The sequence below is a fragment of the Bos indicus x Bos taurus genome, chromosome 21 (genome assembly GCF_003369695.1).
Source record: "Bos indicus x Bos taurus breed Angus x Brahman F1 hybrid chromosome 21, Bos_hybrid_MaternalHap_v2.0, whole genome shotgun sequence".
Lineage (NCBI taxonomy): Eukaryota > Metazoa > Chordata > Mammalia > Artiodactyla > Bovidae > Bos > Bos indicus x Bos taurus.
In genome coordinates this window covers 16,426,451-16,440,977 of record NC_040096.1, presented here as the reverse complement: position 1 = coordinate 16,440,977, position 14,527 = coordinate 16,426,451, and the positions used below count along the sequence as shown (strand labels likewise).

Genomic DNA, 14,527 nt, shown 5'->3' with positions numbered 1-14,527 from the left:
GAAGACTCCTCTCAAATTCTTTAATACTTATCACCCCAAATAACATACACACAGCCTCATTTCCAAATTAGACGGACAATACCTATTTCAGTCAGAATAACTATAACTGACCCTTTAACAAGACAGGTTTGAACTGCATGGGTGCACTGATAATGTGTATTTTTTCCCCACATATGTGCTACTATATTTACGATCCATGGTTGGCTGATGGAACCACGGACACAGAGGGTGGACGAAGGGACCAGAGCACCTGTGGATCCTGGGGTCTGTGGGGCTCCTGGAACCCAGCGCCCTGCAGATACTGAGAAGCGACTGGACCCGAACAATGTGATGGTTCTCACTCACGAATCTCACCAGTAATGAGAGCATTTCCCGTTTATTCAGGGCTTCCCAGGGGGCTCACGCTTAGCCCTTCAAGGTTATTTTTCTTATTGAAAGAGAACGGTTATATGTGTGTGTGTGCACATATATATACACACACATACATATAATACACACACACATAGGCTATATATGAACATATACACATAGACTGTATGTACATATATATGCTTCCCTGGTGGCTCAGCGGTAAAAGGATCCACCTGCCAATGCAGGAGATACGGGTTTGATCCCTGGGTTGGGAAGATCCCCTGGAGAAGGAAATGGCAACCCACTGCAGTATTCTTGCCTGGAAAATCCCATCAACAGAGAAGGCTGGCAGGGCAGTGGGTGACAACAGATTTGGAGAAGACTCAGTGACTAGAGAACAACAACAAAGCTCATTTTAAAACTCCTGACAGTCCTTCGAGGTAACTGAATGAATGTCAATAAAAGCTAAAATTTGAGGTTTCACAGTTCAATGGTGAGCACGTGAATAATGTGGGATCCAAATTGAATTCTACCTTCAAAACTTAAATACACTCTTAGGAGAGATCTTACACTAACCTAACCTACAGTAATAATACCCACTGCCCCACCCATCCTTCTTACCCATCTCCTTCCCCAAGCCTGGGCAGAGGCGTCCGGGACACCTGGGAGCCAGGTGTCACACGGCCACTACTGTGAACATCAGCACTGCTCTGTGAAGTCACCTCCTGCATAAACACAGGCGCCAGGCCACCGTCCAGATCTTCAGCTTCATCTCACACTCCCCTGCACAGGCACACGCGTGCGCACACGCGCACGCACACACACTCACAACCAAAGGCCGTGGTGAAGCAATACCCACGTAATCCAAAACTGCAAAGTGCAGAACTAATGTATCTGCACAGAAATCTAAAACCGCCAAAACGACTGTTTACTTGGCTAATAGGGTGGGGACAACAAAGGGGGCAGAAATACAAGGTTTAAGGGTGTGTGTGTGTGTGCGTGCATGCGCAGTTTACGGGTGTGTGTGTGTGTCCACACGCGCACGCACGCGTGAGCTCGGCAGCAGAAGCACCCTAATTCTCTCTGCTGCTTTAGCTGTTAGAAGGTGGATGGACACACTATGGTCTGCTCTGTGGAACTAAAACAAAACCGTGTACCAGGGGCGGCGGAATGTCAGAAAAGGCCCTGAGACAGACATTCAGAAGTCATCCAACCGCGTGCCCGATATTCCCCCTTCAGATATGAATTCACAATCTGAAGGAGAAACTCTGAATCATGCTAAGTACAATGTGCCATATATCTGGAATCTGTTTCGTATGATTATAGGCTTCGAGGGTTAAAAGAAGACTGGAGAACGGAGGGGTCCTGGCACAGTCTTTGTTAAACTTTCAGTCAATTGGCAGCGTTACTACTGAGCACGAACCAAGGGCCTCCCCTACATCTGGAAAACCACCCTGCAAGGCTGACAAGGCTACCCTCTCACATCATGTTTTCACATGATGTGAGTTCACAGAACTGGTTTTTATCCCTATGACCTTTCAGGTAAGGTATATATATATTAAAAAAATTTTTTTCAAAAGCAAAGGTTATATGATAATACGGACCCATTAATAAAACTGAAATCACTACATCTACCCACATAAAATATCTTACTACCACAAATTAGCTCTAAAGACTCAACTATTTTCTGGGGCCATTAACTTAGGACTACCTTTGTACACACAAAATACAAGGTATTAACAATGTCTACATCTTCATGGCCAAAGAAGGGATGGGATGGGAAACCATATCCAGTCTGACATAATGACCACAATTTAACTCCTTTTTACATGAAAACAGAAGCTGCAGCATAAGGAAGAGTAACAAGGTTTTCAGCTAGTTCCATGGCGTTTCTCCTTCCACTCAAGTTCCTGGTAACTGAGAGAGGAAAGAAAACCACAAGTCCTTTTAAAGAGGGGAAAGTACTGGAAATTCCACTGAGACCCTTCTGAGGGAAAGACCTCCAGAGAATTGAAAGAGGGGAAGAAGAGAGACAGACTGTTAAAGAAACAAGGCCTAAACCTCAATTCCATTTTTTTTTTTTGACACTGACTTCTGAATATAACACAATCAGGTCTGATAAGTTTTACATCAGAAGTATGGGATAAACCATGGGCTGGGAGAGGTCTGACCGTTACTGAGTGAATTCTAAGAGGTCATGAAGTAGACTAACAACTAGGGGGAGAGTCAGAAAGTATCAGGTTTGAGATGGCCATATTCACAGCAAGCACCTTACAGAAACAGGTGTCTACTACTACTGGTAGTTAAAATTATTTTAATACTATCAGCTATTGTTGTTGTTCAGTCCCCAATTTGTATCCAACTCTTTGCAACTCCATGAATTATAGCATGCCAGGCTTCCCTGTCCCTCACTATCTCCAGGAGTTTGTTCAAATTCAGGTCTGTTGAGTCAGTGATTCCATCCAACCATCTCATCCTCTGCCATCCCCTTCTCCTCCTGCCCTCAATCTTTCCCAGGATCAGGGTCTTTTCCAGTGAGTTGACTCTTTGCATCAGGGGGCCAAAATATTAGAGCTTCAGCTTCAGCATCAGCCTTTCCAATGAATATTCAGGGTTGATTTACTTTAGGACTGACTGGTTTGATCTCCTTGCAGTCCAAGGGACTCTCAAGGAGTCTTTTCCAACACCACAGTTCAAAAGCATCAATTCTTCAGCACTCAGCTTTCTTTATAGTGCAACTTTCACATCCATACATGACCACTGGAAAAACTACAGCTTTGATTAGAGGGATCTTTGTCAGCAAAGTAATGTCTCTGCTTTTTAATATGCTGTCTAGGTTCGTCATATCTTTTCTTCCAAGGAGCAAGCATCTTTTAATTTCATGGCTGCAGTCACCGGCTGTAGTGATTTTGGAGCCCGAGAAAATAAAATCTGTCAGTTTCCATTGTTTCCCCATCTATTTGCCACGAAGTGATGGGATCAGATGCCATGATTGTCATTTTTTGAATGTTGAGTTTTAAGCCAGCTTTTCACTCTTCTTAAAATGCTCCTACTCAGGTGACTCAAGGCAAACAGATCTCTATTACTGTACCAAGAGATTCCACATAAGCCCAACACAGCTTCTGAGCTAAATGCTACCCCTGACACACTGGAGAACTGAAAATATAAAGGGGGAAGAATGTATGTGCTCCCATACAACCGGGAGCACCTGAGCGGGAGACAAAAATTTAACTGCTCGTGGTCCTCTTAAAAGCATCTAATCCTTTTTTTGTGCTCAGAGGTCAGGAGGTGTTGTGCTCCTGAGGTCAGCGAGCTTTTCCACAGGCTCCTTATCACTGTAAGAAGCACCTATATCCATGACAACAAAATGGTGCTACAGATAAACAAAAGTGCTTAAGCATGACCCAACAATTACTTCATTTCCTATTAGGCTAAAAGTGGCACACATCCCATCCGGGCCTTCTCTTTTGAGGATGAAACAATCGGGACTTTGTTTTGCCTGCGCGCCAACAAAAGGGAACCCTGGAAGTGCTTGCTGGGCAAGCCAAGCCCAGAGCGCCTCAGCCGTTTCCTATGACAAAGTCTGCATTCGCAGTCAGTGGTGGAGAAGACAAAAAGAATACACTTTACCACTTCAGTTTGGCAAAGGATTTGAAATTCTGGTGTCTTTTTCTTCCCTCTGGAGTGGCTACACAGTTAAAGGAAATTTTTGATCTTCAGACCCACACTCTAACAGGAGAGAGGACTATTTGCTAAAGTATGTACCTACTGCTAGTTTTCAGTGGTCTAACAGTAGATGTGCATAAAGGTACCAAAGCTCTCTGTATGTATGTAGAGAAGCAGTTAAGGAGAGGGAGAAACAGCAGGCACAGCAATCATGTACATTTGGGAGGAGAAAGGGCCGAACTGACACTAAAAATCTGGTGGACTATAATCTACCTTATTACTCCAAGGCAGTATGCTCAATCTTTTAGTCACTGACATCTCCCAAGCAGCTTTTCTAAACATTTCTCTCTGTCTGACATCCCCACCCCATGAAATTTTAATACTACAGACATCCCATACATTTGTATGTTATATCTGGGCTTTATATGTGAAGAGTGAGATCGGGGAAGTGGGCGCTCTCCTGGTGGCTCAGTGGTAAAGAAGCCGCCTGCTGATGCAGGAGATGTGGGCTCCATCCCTGGTCCAGGAAGACTCCACGTGCAGCAGATCAACTGAGCCTGTGTGCTACAGCTGCTGAGTCTGCACCCCACAACAAGAGTAGCCCCCACTCACTGCAACTAGAGAAAGTCTTTGTGGCAACAAAGACCCAGCACAGCCAAAAATAAATAAATAAGCAAACAAAGTCATTATTTTTTTTTTTGGAAAAAGAGTTAAAAAAAAAATTTTTTTTTAAACCACCTAAGAACCAATTCTCACCCCTCTGGGAGGATACTAGCCCCACTGTGATGCATGAACTCCATCCCAGTGCCGTGTCCATAATAGCTCAAGAGGGTGCAGGGTCCACACAGGCATTTCACCTGGACACCTTCACCTGGCCCTCCCCAAAAGTAGCCATGTACACTGATTAGCATTGGACAGTAATTTAAGTCTTTTAAAATATAAAATCACGTCTGTCTAGAGATAGCCTTGTAGTAGTATTTTAGGATAGGGAGACTTAGAGTCCAGTGAAAAAGTTACTGATTACTTTGGCAGAAAGCGAGGGCATCTCTGATTGGGCCAGATAAAAGCCTGGAACTTCTTCTCAAGTGTTATTTGATTTGGAGACCTCTGGACATCTACTGCCAGAAACAGAGCCAGTTCTGTTCCTGCCAGTTCACAGGAACTGAGAGATACGGTAGTTTCACTGCAGGCTACCTGTTGAGACCTCGGCTGTAAGCAAAGATTTTTAATTAAGCCCCCTAGGACTTCTGATCATGGTAGATGTACTTTTCTCTTTCCTTTCAATAACAAATTTGCTTTATATAGAAACTTCCCTTGATAAGTGAGAAAGAAAGGAAAGATACCAAAGAGCTGAGTCAAATCCTGGGTCAAGGAATGTTTGCTATTTTCCTGTCAAACAAGAACCTTCGCTGTGAATTCTAAAAGTAAATGACAGACATGAGGGGCGATGCTAGGATTTCATGTCATGACAGATTCTGCACCAAAGCCCTTCACAAGGCTTCACCCACTGAATACCCTGTCTTATTTTCCATCCTGCAGTTACTGCTTGCTTGGTCTATCTTCACATTCAATTAATAAAAGTGAGCACAGGAAAGCACCTCATAACCCCTGGAATTACCCTCAGCAGGTATCAGATTTCTTTATATTACTTACTCATCCTACAGCCTTTGAAAGAAAATATCTCGACCTCATCCCACAAGGAGAATCACTGTTTTGTTAAAATGGGATTTGGGGTTGGATTTGTTTTATGTGAAGAGAAAAGAATAGAGGTATTTTATTTTTATTTATTACAAAGGCAACACCTTTTGTCTTTAGACGTATGTTTCACAGCAAATTATATTCTTAAACTAATCAATTTCATAGGTATTTTGAATGTAGTATTATACTATAAAACTTTTTTTTGTCTAGTGTTAATTAGCACAAAGACAGCTTTACTTTTGAAAGAGAGGACAGAATTTCCAAAGTCTTCATATGTTTTTCTTAAAAATTACTATATATGTTAAAAATTACACATGGACTTTAAAACAGCAAAACAATTTAAAGGCAGATAAAGTTTCCAAAGGCTCCAATTAACTGTCCCAAGATGCTACTAATCTTAACATAATTTCATTTTTTAAAAAGGAGGGACTGTATCATGTCTACAGCCTGTCTATGGTGGTAAGGCAAGAAAATGCCTTTACAATTTATAAGTAAACATACATATACAATTCATTGTTAATTTTATCATCAGAAAAGCCAAAAAGTTAAGAAAATATGAAAGAAACAGGGCCGGGAGGGCGCGATGGACTGTAATCTCAATATCTGGAGTCAGAGAGGTTTTTTTTCGGGGACTATCAAGAAATGTCTCATTTCCTTACCCACCAAAATCATAAAAGGTCACAGATGAATGAACATCAAGGAGTAGCTGTCTTAGGAAGGTCAATCAATCATCTCGTTTTCATAAAAACTAAACTATTACCCAGCAGTGCCAGGGAAGCACACGGAGGACTCCAAGAAAAACCAGAGCCAGCAATCTGCATGCAACTTGACATTTGCAGACACAAAGCTCTTTTTCTTCCATGGTCGGCCGGACGACTAGGACCCGAGGAGTGAGCCCCACACGGGAGCTGGGGCAGGGACATCGTCCCGACAGCAGCTGCTGCGGACAGGCCGGGCGCGTCCCCCTCTAACCAGGACGCACAGGGCAGGAGCGGACTCCCCACGGGGAACTGTGACTAATCTGACGCCGCGCTCCGCACAAAGTCTGAGCTCATCAATAGGACACACAGAAATCATCAGATGCAGCTCTGGACAGAAAACAGGCTCCTGCCCCAAGACAAGAAGCAACGCAAGAAGCCAGAGAGTCCTCTGGCAGTTTTCAAAAGAAAGGGGTGGGGTGGGGGGGCAGGGGGCATTGTGTCTGTGTGTGTGTGTGTGTAAGTATGTGTGTGGGGTGTGTGTGAACAAATGTATGTACAACCTTTCTAGCAGGGCAGTTTCCAAGAACCAGGATGAGTTTCAACATGGTAGAAACCCAGTCTCATCAAGTGGGAGGAACTCACAGATGCACCAGAGAACGTGACAGACATGAATCCATGCCCTGGTGAAGCTGACACTCCAGCAGAGGCAAGCAGAAAATAAATAAAACGTATAAATGAGTTGGAAGTTGATCAGTGCAGTGCAGAAAAGTGAAGCGTGGAAAGGGACCAGGGAGTGTGTAGAGAAGGCAGGTTTTTATATATATATATATATATATATATATATATATATAAAATGGAGTGGCTAGACTTTATAAAGTGGACAGGAAAGGCCTCATTGAGAAGGTGATCATCTGAGTAAAGACCTCAAGGAAAATAAGAAACAAGTCAAAGAAATCCCCCAAGGCAGATTTAAGGCCGTTTACTTCTACACAAAAATATTAACTCTGTAATATAAACAAGAAATTCAAAACTAGCTTATTAACCCCCAAATCTGCCTATCTCTCCCCTCTCCTCCACCACAGTTCCTTAGCCAATCTGGACAACAGCAGCTGAAAAAGACAAGAGAAGAGGAAAATCACAGGCCTGATGACCAGAGTACTGAGATCCACTCAGAAGTCTTTCCTGCTTCAGTGGCTAACAGAGGTCCTCCTTCAGCAAGGAGGGAGGCTCACGGGGACCCCAGTACACACATCAAAGGCTCACAGGGCACCTCGCTCTTCATTTGGCCTGCTCGTACAACGGGATCTTTCAAGGACTCGAATCCTTTGTCACCTCTGCTGTGATTAAGGGCCTCATGCAGCAGCCTGACTGGATCAGGTGGGCTGCAGAATATGCAGGCCAGCGGGGAGCAGAGGGGCACGTTGTGAGAAGACGGCACCAGGTAAGATCATAACTGGAGGGGAGGAGAGCTGCTTAGTGGCCAACTAGGAGAGGCCAGGCACTGGGGTTCCAAGCCCCAAGCAAAGGGCTCAGGAAGGTACTGAGGATTCGGACCAAATTAGGGAGAAAGAGCAGACTACAACATCCATTCTGGCGGGCTGGAGCCAGCAGAACGAGGGCACCCAGAGTCAACTGGTACAAAGGACACCCAGCAATGTGTGGGGCTGGGAAGAAGGGGTCCTGAGACCTGTTACAGAGGTGGTAGCTCAAAGGCAAGGGGGGAAATGGAAACAAGTCAGAAAAGCAGGCTGGGGACAGTATATAAGGATCTGGTAAGAACCAGGAGCTCCTGGCTGTCATACGATACCATGGACTTGTGAACCGAAGACAGCAACTGCTTGCAGCCCACACTAACTTCAGCACCTTCACAATGAAGGTGTCAGGGCCGCCGGGCACAGCCCTCTGCGCCGGCCCTCTGCGCCGAGAGGCGGGGCCCCGCGGTGGCCGAGGCCAGCGAGGACAGCTGGCCCTCCTCTGGGTCAGTCGCTCAGTCACGTCCAACTCTTCGTGACCCCGTGGACTGTAGCCCGCCAGGCCCCTCTGTCCGTGGGGATTCTCCAGGCAAGAGTACTGGAGTGGGTTGCCATGCCGTCCTCCAGGGGATCTTCCCAACGCAGGGATCCAACCTGGGTCTCTTGTACTGCAGATGTATTCTTTACCGTCTGAGCCACCAGAGAAGCCCATCCTCCTGGTATCTGCTTGCAGGCTTTCTTGCCATCTATCTTATCTACCTATACACACACACACACACACACACACACACACACACACACACACACACACACACACACACATATACATCTACACATCCACAAACACACAAACTGCTACAGTACTTCTAAATCAGGAGGAAAAGTAAGTTTATAAATTATCCTCATTCCTTTCCTAATAAGAGCGCAGTCAGGCACTGACTGACTCTGTTAATGCCCATCTGAGGGCTGTTTCTCACTGTCACACACGCAGATGTGTCTAGCAGGGGTGACACTGGGTGGCTCCCGCTCAGCAGACAGCAAGGTTCCAGATCAGACCCTCTGACATGATACCCATCACAGGAACAAGACGACTGGGGCTTCACATTACAAGGAAGGTGCACAATACTCTTTAGGGGGAAGAAAAGACAATCAGCACCTCTCCTGGACGTCTTGCTCAATCTCCTGTCCCTAGAACTCTGAGGGAGAATATACATAGGATTTGCCTAAATCTTTAAATCCTGTATTTTCAAAATCACTTTTGTCAAGTAGGAGGATAAATATGGGAGGATAAATGTCAGAATCTCAGTTCATGAATGTGGTGTAACTTCCAGGACCTGGCAGGTATCACAAGTGAAGTCAACTTATGTAAAACAGCACAGCAGCCATCAAAAGCTGGCAGTTTTTTACATGATTAATTTCAAAAAAAGTGGAATCGATGTTACGTAAAAACACTGAAGACAGGAAAAGTTTCAGTAAGAACTAAGTCCATTTTGTTCTCTGAAAGCCAATGGTTCAACTGTCAACACTTTTTATGGGTTCCCCCTAAATCTCCCCTCTTTTGCACTCAGATGAAATTTAACCAATTATTAACTTCAAAGCAAGCTTGAGGAAAGACAGAATAAGTTCATTTCCAAACACAATCAATATACCTTTAGATGCCTGGGATCAGTCAAAAGCCGCTTCTGGTGGCATAAGCAATGATATAATGACTTTGCAAAGGATTTTTAACAAGTAAACAGTTTCCTTTTAATTCCATTAAATGGATAAATGCAACAGTGATTAAGTATTCATTTCACCATGAACTACAATCTGTTACTTTGGGGGAACTTTGGTTTTTACAGTCCTCCCCTCACAGATACGAAGGACTGGGTTAGTAATCGCATTCACCTTTCCTTTGCCACAAGGAAAGTCAGAATCAGAATTGTAGTCAAACCACAGTGACCGCGTGAACTTTTCTCTCTTAAATGTATTTTACTTTGCTTCAACATTCCAATAAATTAAAATTTTTGTTGATCTTAACAATTGTCTTCTAATTTATGACACCATTTTATTTCAATTATTTTTAGTTAGGCTCAGATTTTGTGCAACAAGCAAGAAATAAACAAAATGAAGTGTATTTAAAACAAAAATCCAACTGCAGTTTCATCACCCTGATTCCTTCTTCCTATCACTCTATGCTAGAACACAGAATAAATAAAGGCGGATGAAGACTGTGTTCAAATACTTACCAGGAGCAACGGTCTCCAGCGTATTAGAACTGACCTTCCGAGTACTTGTACAGTGGTGGAGGGTGGAACCCGAAAACACCAAGTAAAAAACTACATCATCTTCAACTTTGTCCTCTTCCGCGAGCAGGACAGTAACAACACAATCGCCCTAGGAAAGGGGAAGAGAGAGCAGGTCTGCATTAGCAAGGTTCTTTTGGGGAGTTGATTTTTACAAAACATCAAACTGAAAGGGAAATCAATGTATCATACAAACTGTACCCACTCTAGCAAGTTTATACAGTACAAAATGTGCCAGGAAGTGGTCTAGGCACTAAGGATACGGAACAGTCTGTCTTCTTTCAGCTTACATTTTAGTGGAGGTAATGAGAAAAACGAGTAAACCAACAAGATAATGGGATATTTACTCGGAAAATTTTTTTAAAAGAACATAAAACGGCTCCCTTAAAAAGCTCTGTAAAAATTCCAGGAAAATCTAAAAATAAGGCAGGGAGGACGGATGAAGTATATTAAACAGCTACATCCTTATACTTCGAGTGCCCCTTCACCTCTGTGTTCTGTTTGCGGCAATAACTCTCTGAACTCTACATCCCAGGAGTCACTGCCAAGTCCACCCGTTCTCCAGTGAACATGGAGCGCCTCTCAAGAGCTGGCCTGGAAGCGCTGGAGTACAAAGGACTTGGGCTCAAGACCAATCTGGGTTTAAACTCCATCTAAAAAGATTTTACTTAAATCCTCTAAATCTCAGTTTCCTTGACTATATAAATGGAGATAATACCTTCTCTTCTTACAGCTAATATGTGAGAACTCTTGAAACACATTCAGCACTCAGCCTAGGATAAGACTCTCAACCTGTGAGGATGGGAGGGTTGCTTTTCCAACCATGTGTGTTTCCGGACCATCTGGAATTGCTGTTCTTCTTTATCCCACCCCTCCATCAAGCCATAAATCTAATCCCGGTAACTCTGCCTGTGACTCTGCAACTATTTAGAAGTTAAGACATCTTCATCCTTCATTTGCTGATAATCTTCTTCCTGGTAAAGAATCTGGCTGCAAAAAAAAAAAAAAAAAGAATCTGGCTGCAATGCAGGAGACCCGGGGTCAATCCCTGGGTTGGGAAGATCCCCTGGAGAGGGGAAGGACTACCCTCTCCAGTATTCTTGCCTGGAGAATCCCATAGACAGAGAAGCCTGGCGGGCTACAGTCCATAGGGCTGCAACTATCATTTTCAATAATCTTCTAACAACTTTTTTTTTTGGCTACACCACGCAACATGTGGGATCTTAAGTTTGCCAACCAGGAACTGAATGCACGCCCCTGCAGTAGAAGCTGAGCCCCAAACCACTGGACCGCCAGGGAATTCCCTCTTTCAGCAATTTTTATAATTTTTTTTTAACTGAGATCAGTGGCTAAATTAAATTTATTCTATGAAAGAGTCCTAATTACCATTCTCCCAAACATTATATAATTTATGTTGTAACCATAAACAAAGGACTTTAAAGCACTGAGGTTTAGGTTATGTACATCTGTAATGATGTGCAATGGAAAATCTAATTAAGAGAAAGTCAGGCCATTTTAACATTATATAGGGGAGAGAATTCTCATTACTTACAGCATTTTTCCCCTTTCTACTTTAGCAGTAATAAAGCCAATTAAAGAATCATGCCACTCTATGGCCACAACTTAACGTCCAGCAGCAGAACAGAGAAGCAGGTACTGTTTCAGCACATAATGAAAACCAAACATCTTAAAATCAAACTTGGGATCAAGGCTAGTAATAGGAATGCTCTGAATTCCAAGTAGTTCCCACAGCCCTAAGTGCCTCTAATTTTTTCCCCAGGGTTCTGTGCAGTGCCCTGTGTCCAATAGGGGTTGCAGTCTGCTGTAAGAAGTCAGAATGAACTCCAAATAAGCTGTAACTTACTAAGACTGGCGAACCGGAAAGTTCCCAAGCACCCTAACAGAGGAACAGCAGGGTCGGTACCACAGCATTACCGCCGACTCCAGACACTATTCAGAACTGAACTGTAGGACCTGTAAGTCCCTGATTTGGAAATGTTTTTGAAAAGGTTAGGCTGCTAAAATGTTTACTATCCTTTGGCAAAATAAACTACAACCAGAAAAAATGTCTGCAGCATACAGAGAAGAATCAATTTTTCAAGGTATTGAAGTATCACTATAACCTGAAAAAAAAAAAAACGTTACTAAAAGTTCTAAAGTTTCATTTTTTAGAGCACAGGTTGGAAAAGTATGAGCCATCGGTCAAGTCCAGCACTCTTGCACAGGCTGGGAAAGGTTTTTACATTTTTAAGTGGTTGAAAAGAATAAATACACACACACAGGCTGTGAAAGGTTTTTATATTTTTAAGTGGTTGAAAATAAATACACACACACACACACACATACACACACACACACACACACACACACGAGGTGCCAGGTTGCTTCAGTCGTATTTTTCAGCCAAAAAAAAAGTTGTGACCCCATGGACTAGCGCCCATCAGGCTCCTCAGTCCATAGGATTCTCCAGGCAAGAATACTGGAGTGGGTAGCCATGCCTTCTTCCAGGGGATCTCCCCAAACCAGGGATCAAACCTGTGTCTCCTGTGGCTCCTGCACTGCAGGCAGATTCTTTACTGCTGAGCTACCAGGAAAGGGAAATATATATCAGATCAGATCAGATCAGTTGCTCAGTCGTGTCCGACTCTTTGCGACCCCATGAATTGCAGCACGCCGGGCCTCCCTGTCCCTCACCAACTCCCGGAGTTCACCCAGACTCACATCCACCAAGTCACTGATGCCATCCAGCCATCTCATCCTCTGTCGTCCCCTTCTCCTCCTGCCCCCAATCCCTCCCAGCATCAGGGTCTTTTCCAATGAGTCAACTCTTCACATGAGGTGGCCAAAGTACTGGAGTTTCAGCTTTAGCATCATTCCTTCCAAAGAAATCCCAGGGCTGATCTCCTTCAGAATGGACTGCTTGGATCTCCTTGCAGTCCAAGGGACTCTCAAGAGTCTTCTCCAACACCACATTATATAAGCATCAATTCTTCGGCGCTCAGCCTTCTTCACAGTCCAACTCTCACATCCATACATGACCACAGCAAAAACCATAGCCCTGACTACACGAACCTTTGTTGGCAAAGTAATGTCTCTGCTTTTCAATATGCTATCTAGGTTGGTCATAACTTTCCTTCCAAGGAGTAAGCGTCTTTTAATTTCATGGCTGCAGTCACCATCTGTAGTGATTTTGGAGCCCAGAAAAATAAAGTCTGACACTGTTTCCACTGTTTCCCCATCTATTTCCCATGAAGTGGTGGGACCAGATGCCATGATCTTCGTTTTCTGAATGTTGAGCTTTAAGCCAACTTTTTCACTCTTCACTTTCACTTTCATCAAGAGGCTTTTGAGTTCCTCTTCACTTTCTGCCATAAGGGTGGTGTCATCTGCATATCTGAGGTTATTGATATTTCTCCCGGCAATCTTGATTCCAGCTTGTGTTTCTTCCAGCCCAGCGTTTCTCATGATGTACTCTGCATATAAATTAAATAAACAGGGTGACAATATACAGCCTTGACGACCTCCTTTTCCTATTTGGAACCAGTCTGTTGTTCCATGTCCAGTTCTAACTGTTGCTTCCTGACCTGCATACAAATTTCTCAAGAGGCAGATGAGGTGGTCTGGTATTCCCATCTCTTGAAGGATTTTCCACAGTTTATTGTGATCCACACAGTCAAAGGCTTTGGCATAGTCAATAAAGCAGAAATAGATGTTTTTCTGGAACTCTCTTGCTTTTTCTATGATCCAGCACACACATATATATATGTATATATATGGAAAAGTAAATGGCAACCCACTCCAGTACTCTTGCCTAGGAATTCCCATGGACAGAGGAGCCTGGTGGGCTACAGTTCATCGTGTTGCAAAAGAGTTGGACATGACTTAGCGATTAAACACACACACACGCTTAGGTCTCCTAAGCCCCTATTTTGGAAACATTTTTGAAAAATTGAGGCTGGTAAACTATCCTTTGGCATGATAAAACTACAACCAGTTAAAATGTCTGCAGCATATAAAGAAGAATCAGTTTTTCAAGGTATTGAAATATCACTGCTGCTGCTGCTAAGTCGCTTCAGTCGTGTCCAACTCTGTGCAATCCCATAGACGGCAGCCCACCAGGCTCCTCCACCCATGGGATTTTCCAGGCAAGAGTACTTGGAGTGGGTTGCCAATAACCTGAAAAAAAAAAAAAGTTACTGAAAGTTCTAAAGTTTCATTTTTTAGAGCACAGGTTGGCACTATAAGCCATGGGCCAAGTCCAGCCTTCTGCTTGTTTGTGTGTGGCTCTTATTGTATGTGGCTCACACGTATTAACATGGGAAAATTCTATGACATTCAAACTTCGGTATCCATA

General features: G+C 43.6%; 1 protein-coding gene across 14 annotated transcripts in view; it reads right to left on the bottom strand.

The window, feature by feature from the left end:
- The window catches only part of AKAP13 (A-kinase anchoring protein 13), a 324,450-nt gene that overhangs the window by 190,655 nt on the left and 119,268 nt on the right, over nucleotides 1-14,527 (bottom strand). For all 14 annotated transcript variants that reach the window (XM_027522117.1, XM_027522121.1, XM_027522127.1 and 11 more), the window contains exon 3: nucleotides 10,117-10,264. In XM_027522117.1, the coding sequence (XP_027377918.1) occupies nucleotides 10,117-10,264 (148 nt within the window). The remainder of the gene's footprint in view (nucleotides 1-10,116; nucleotides 10,265-14,527) is intronic.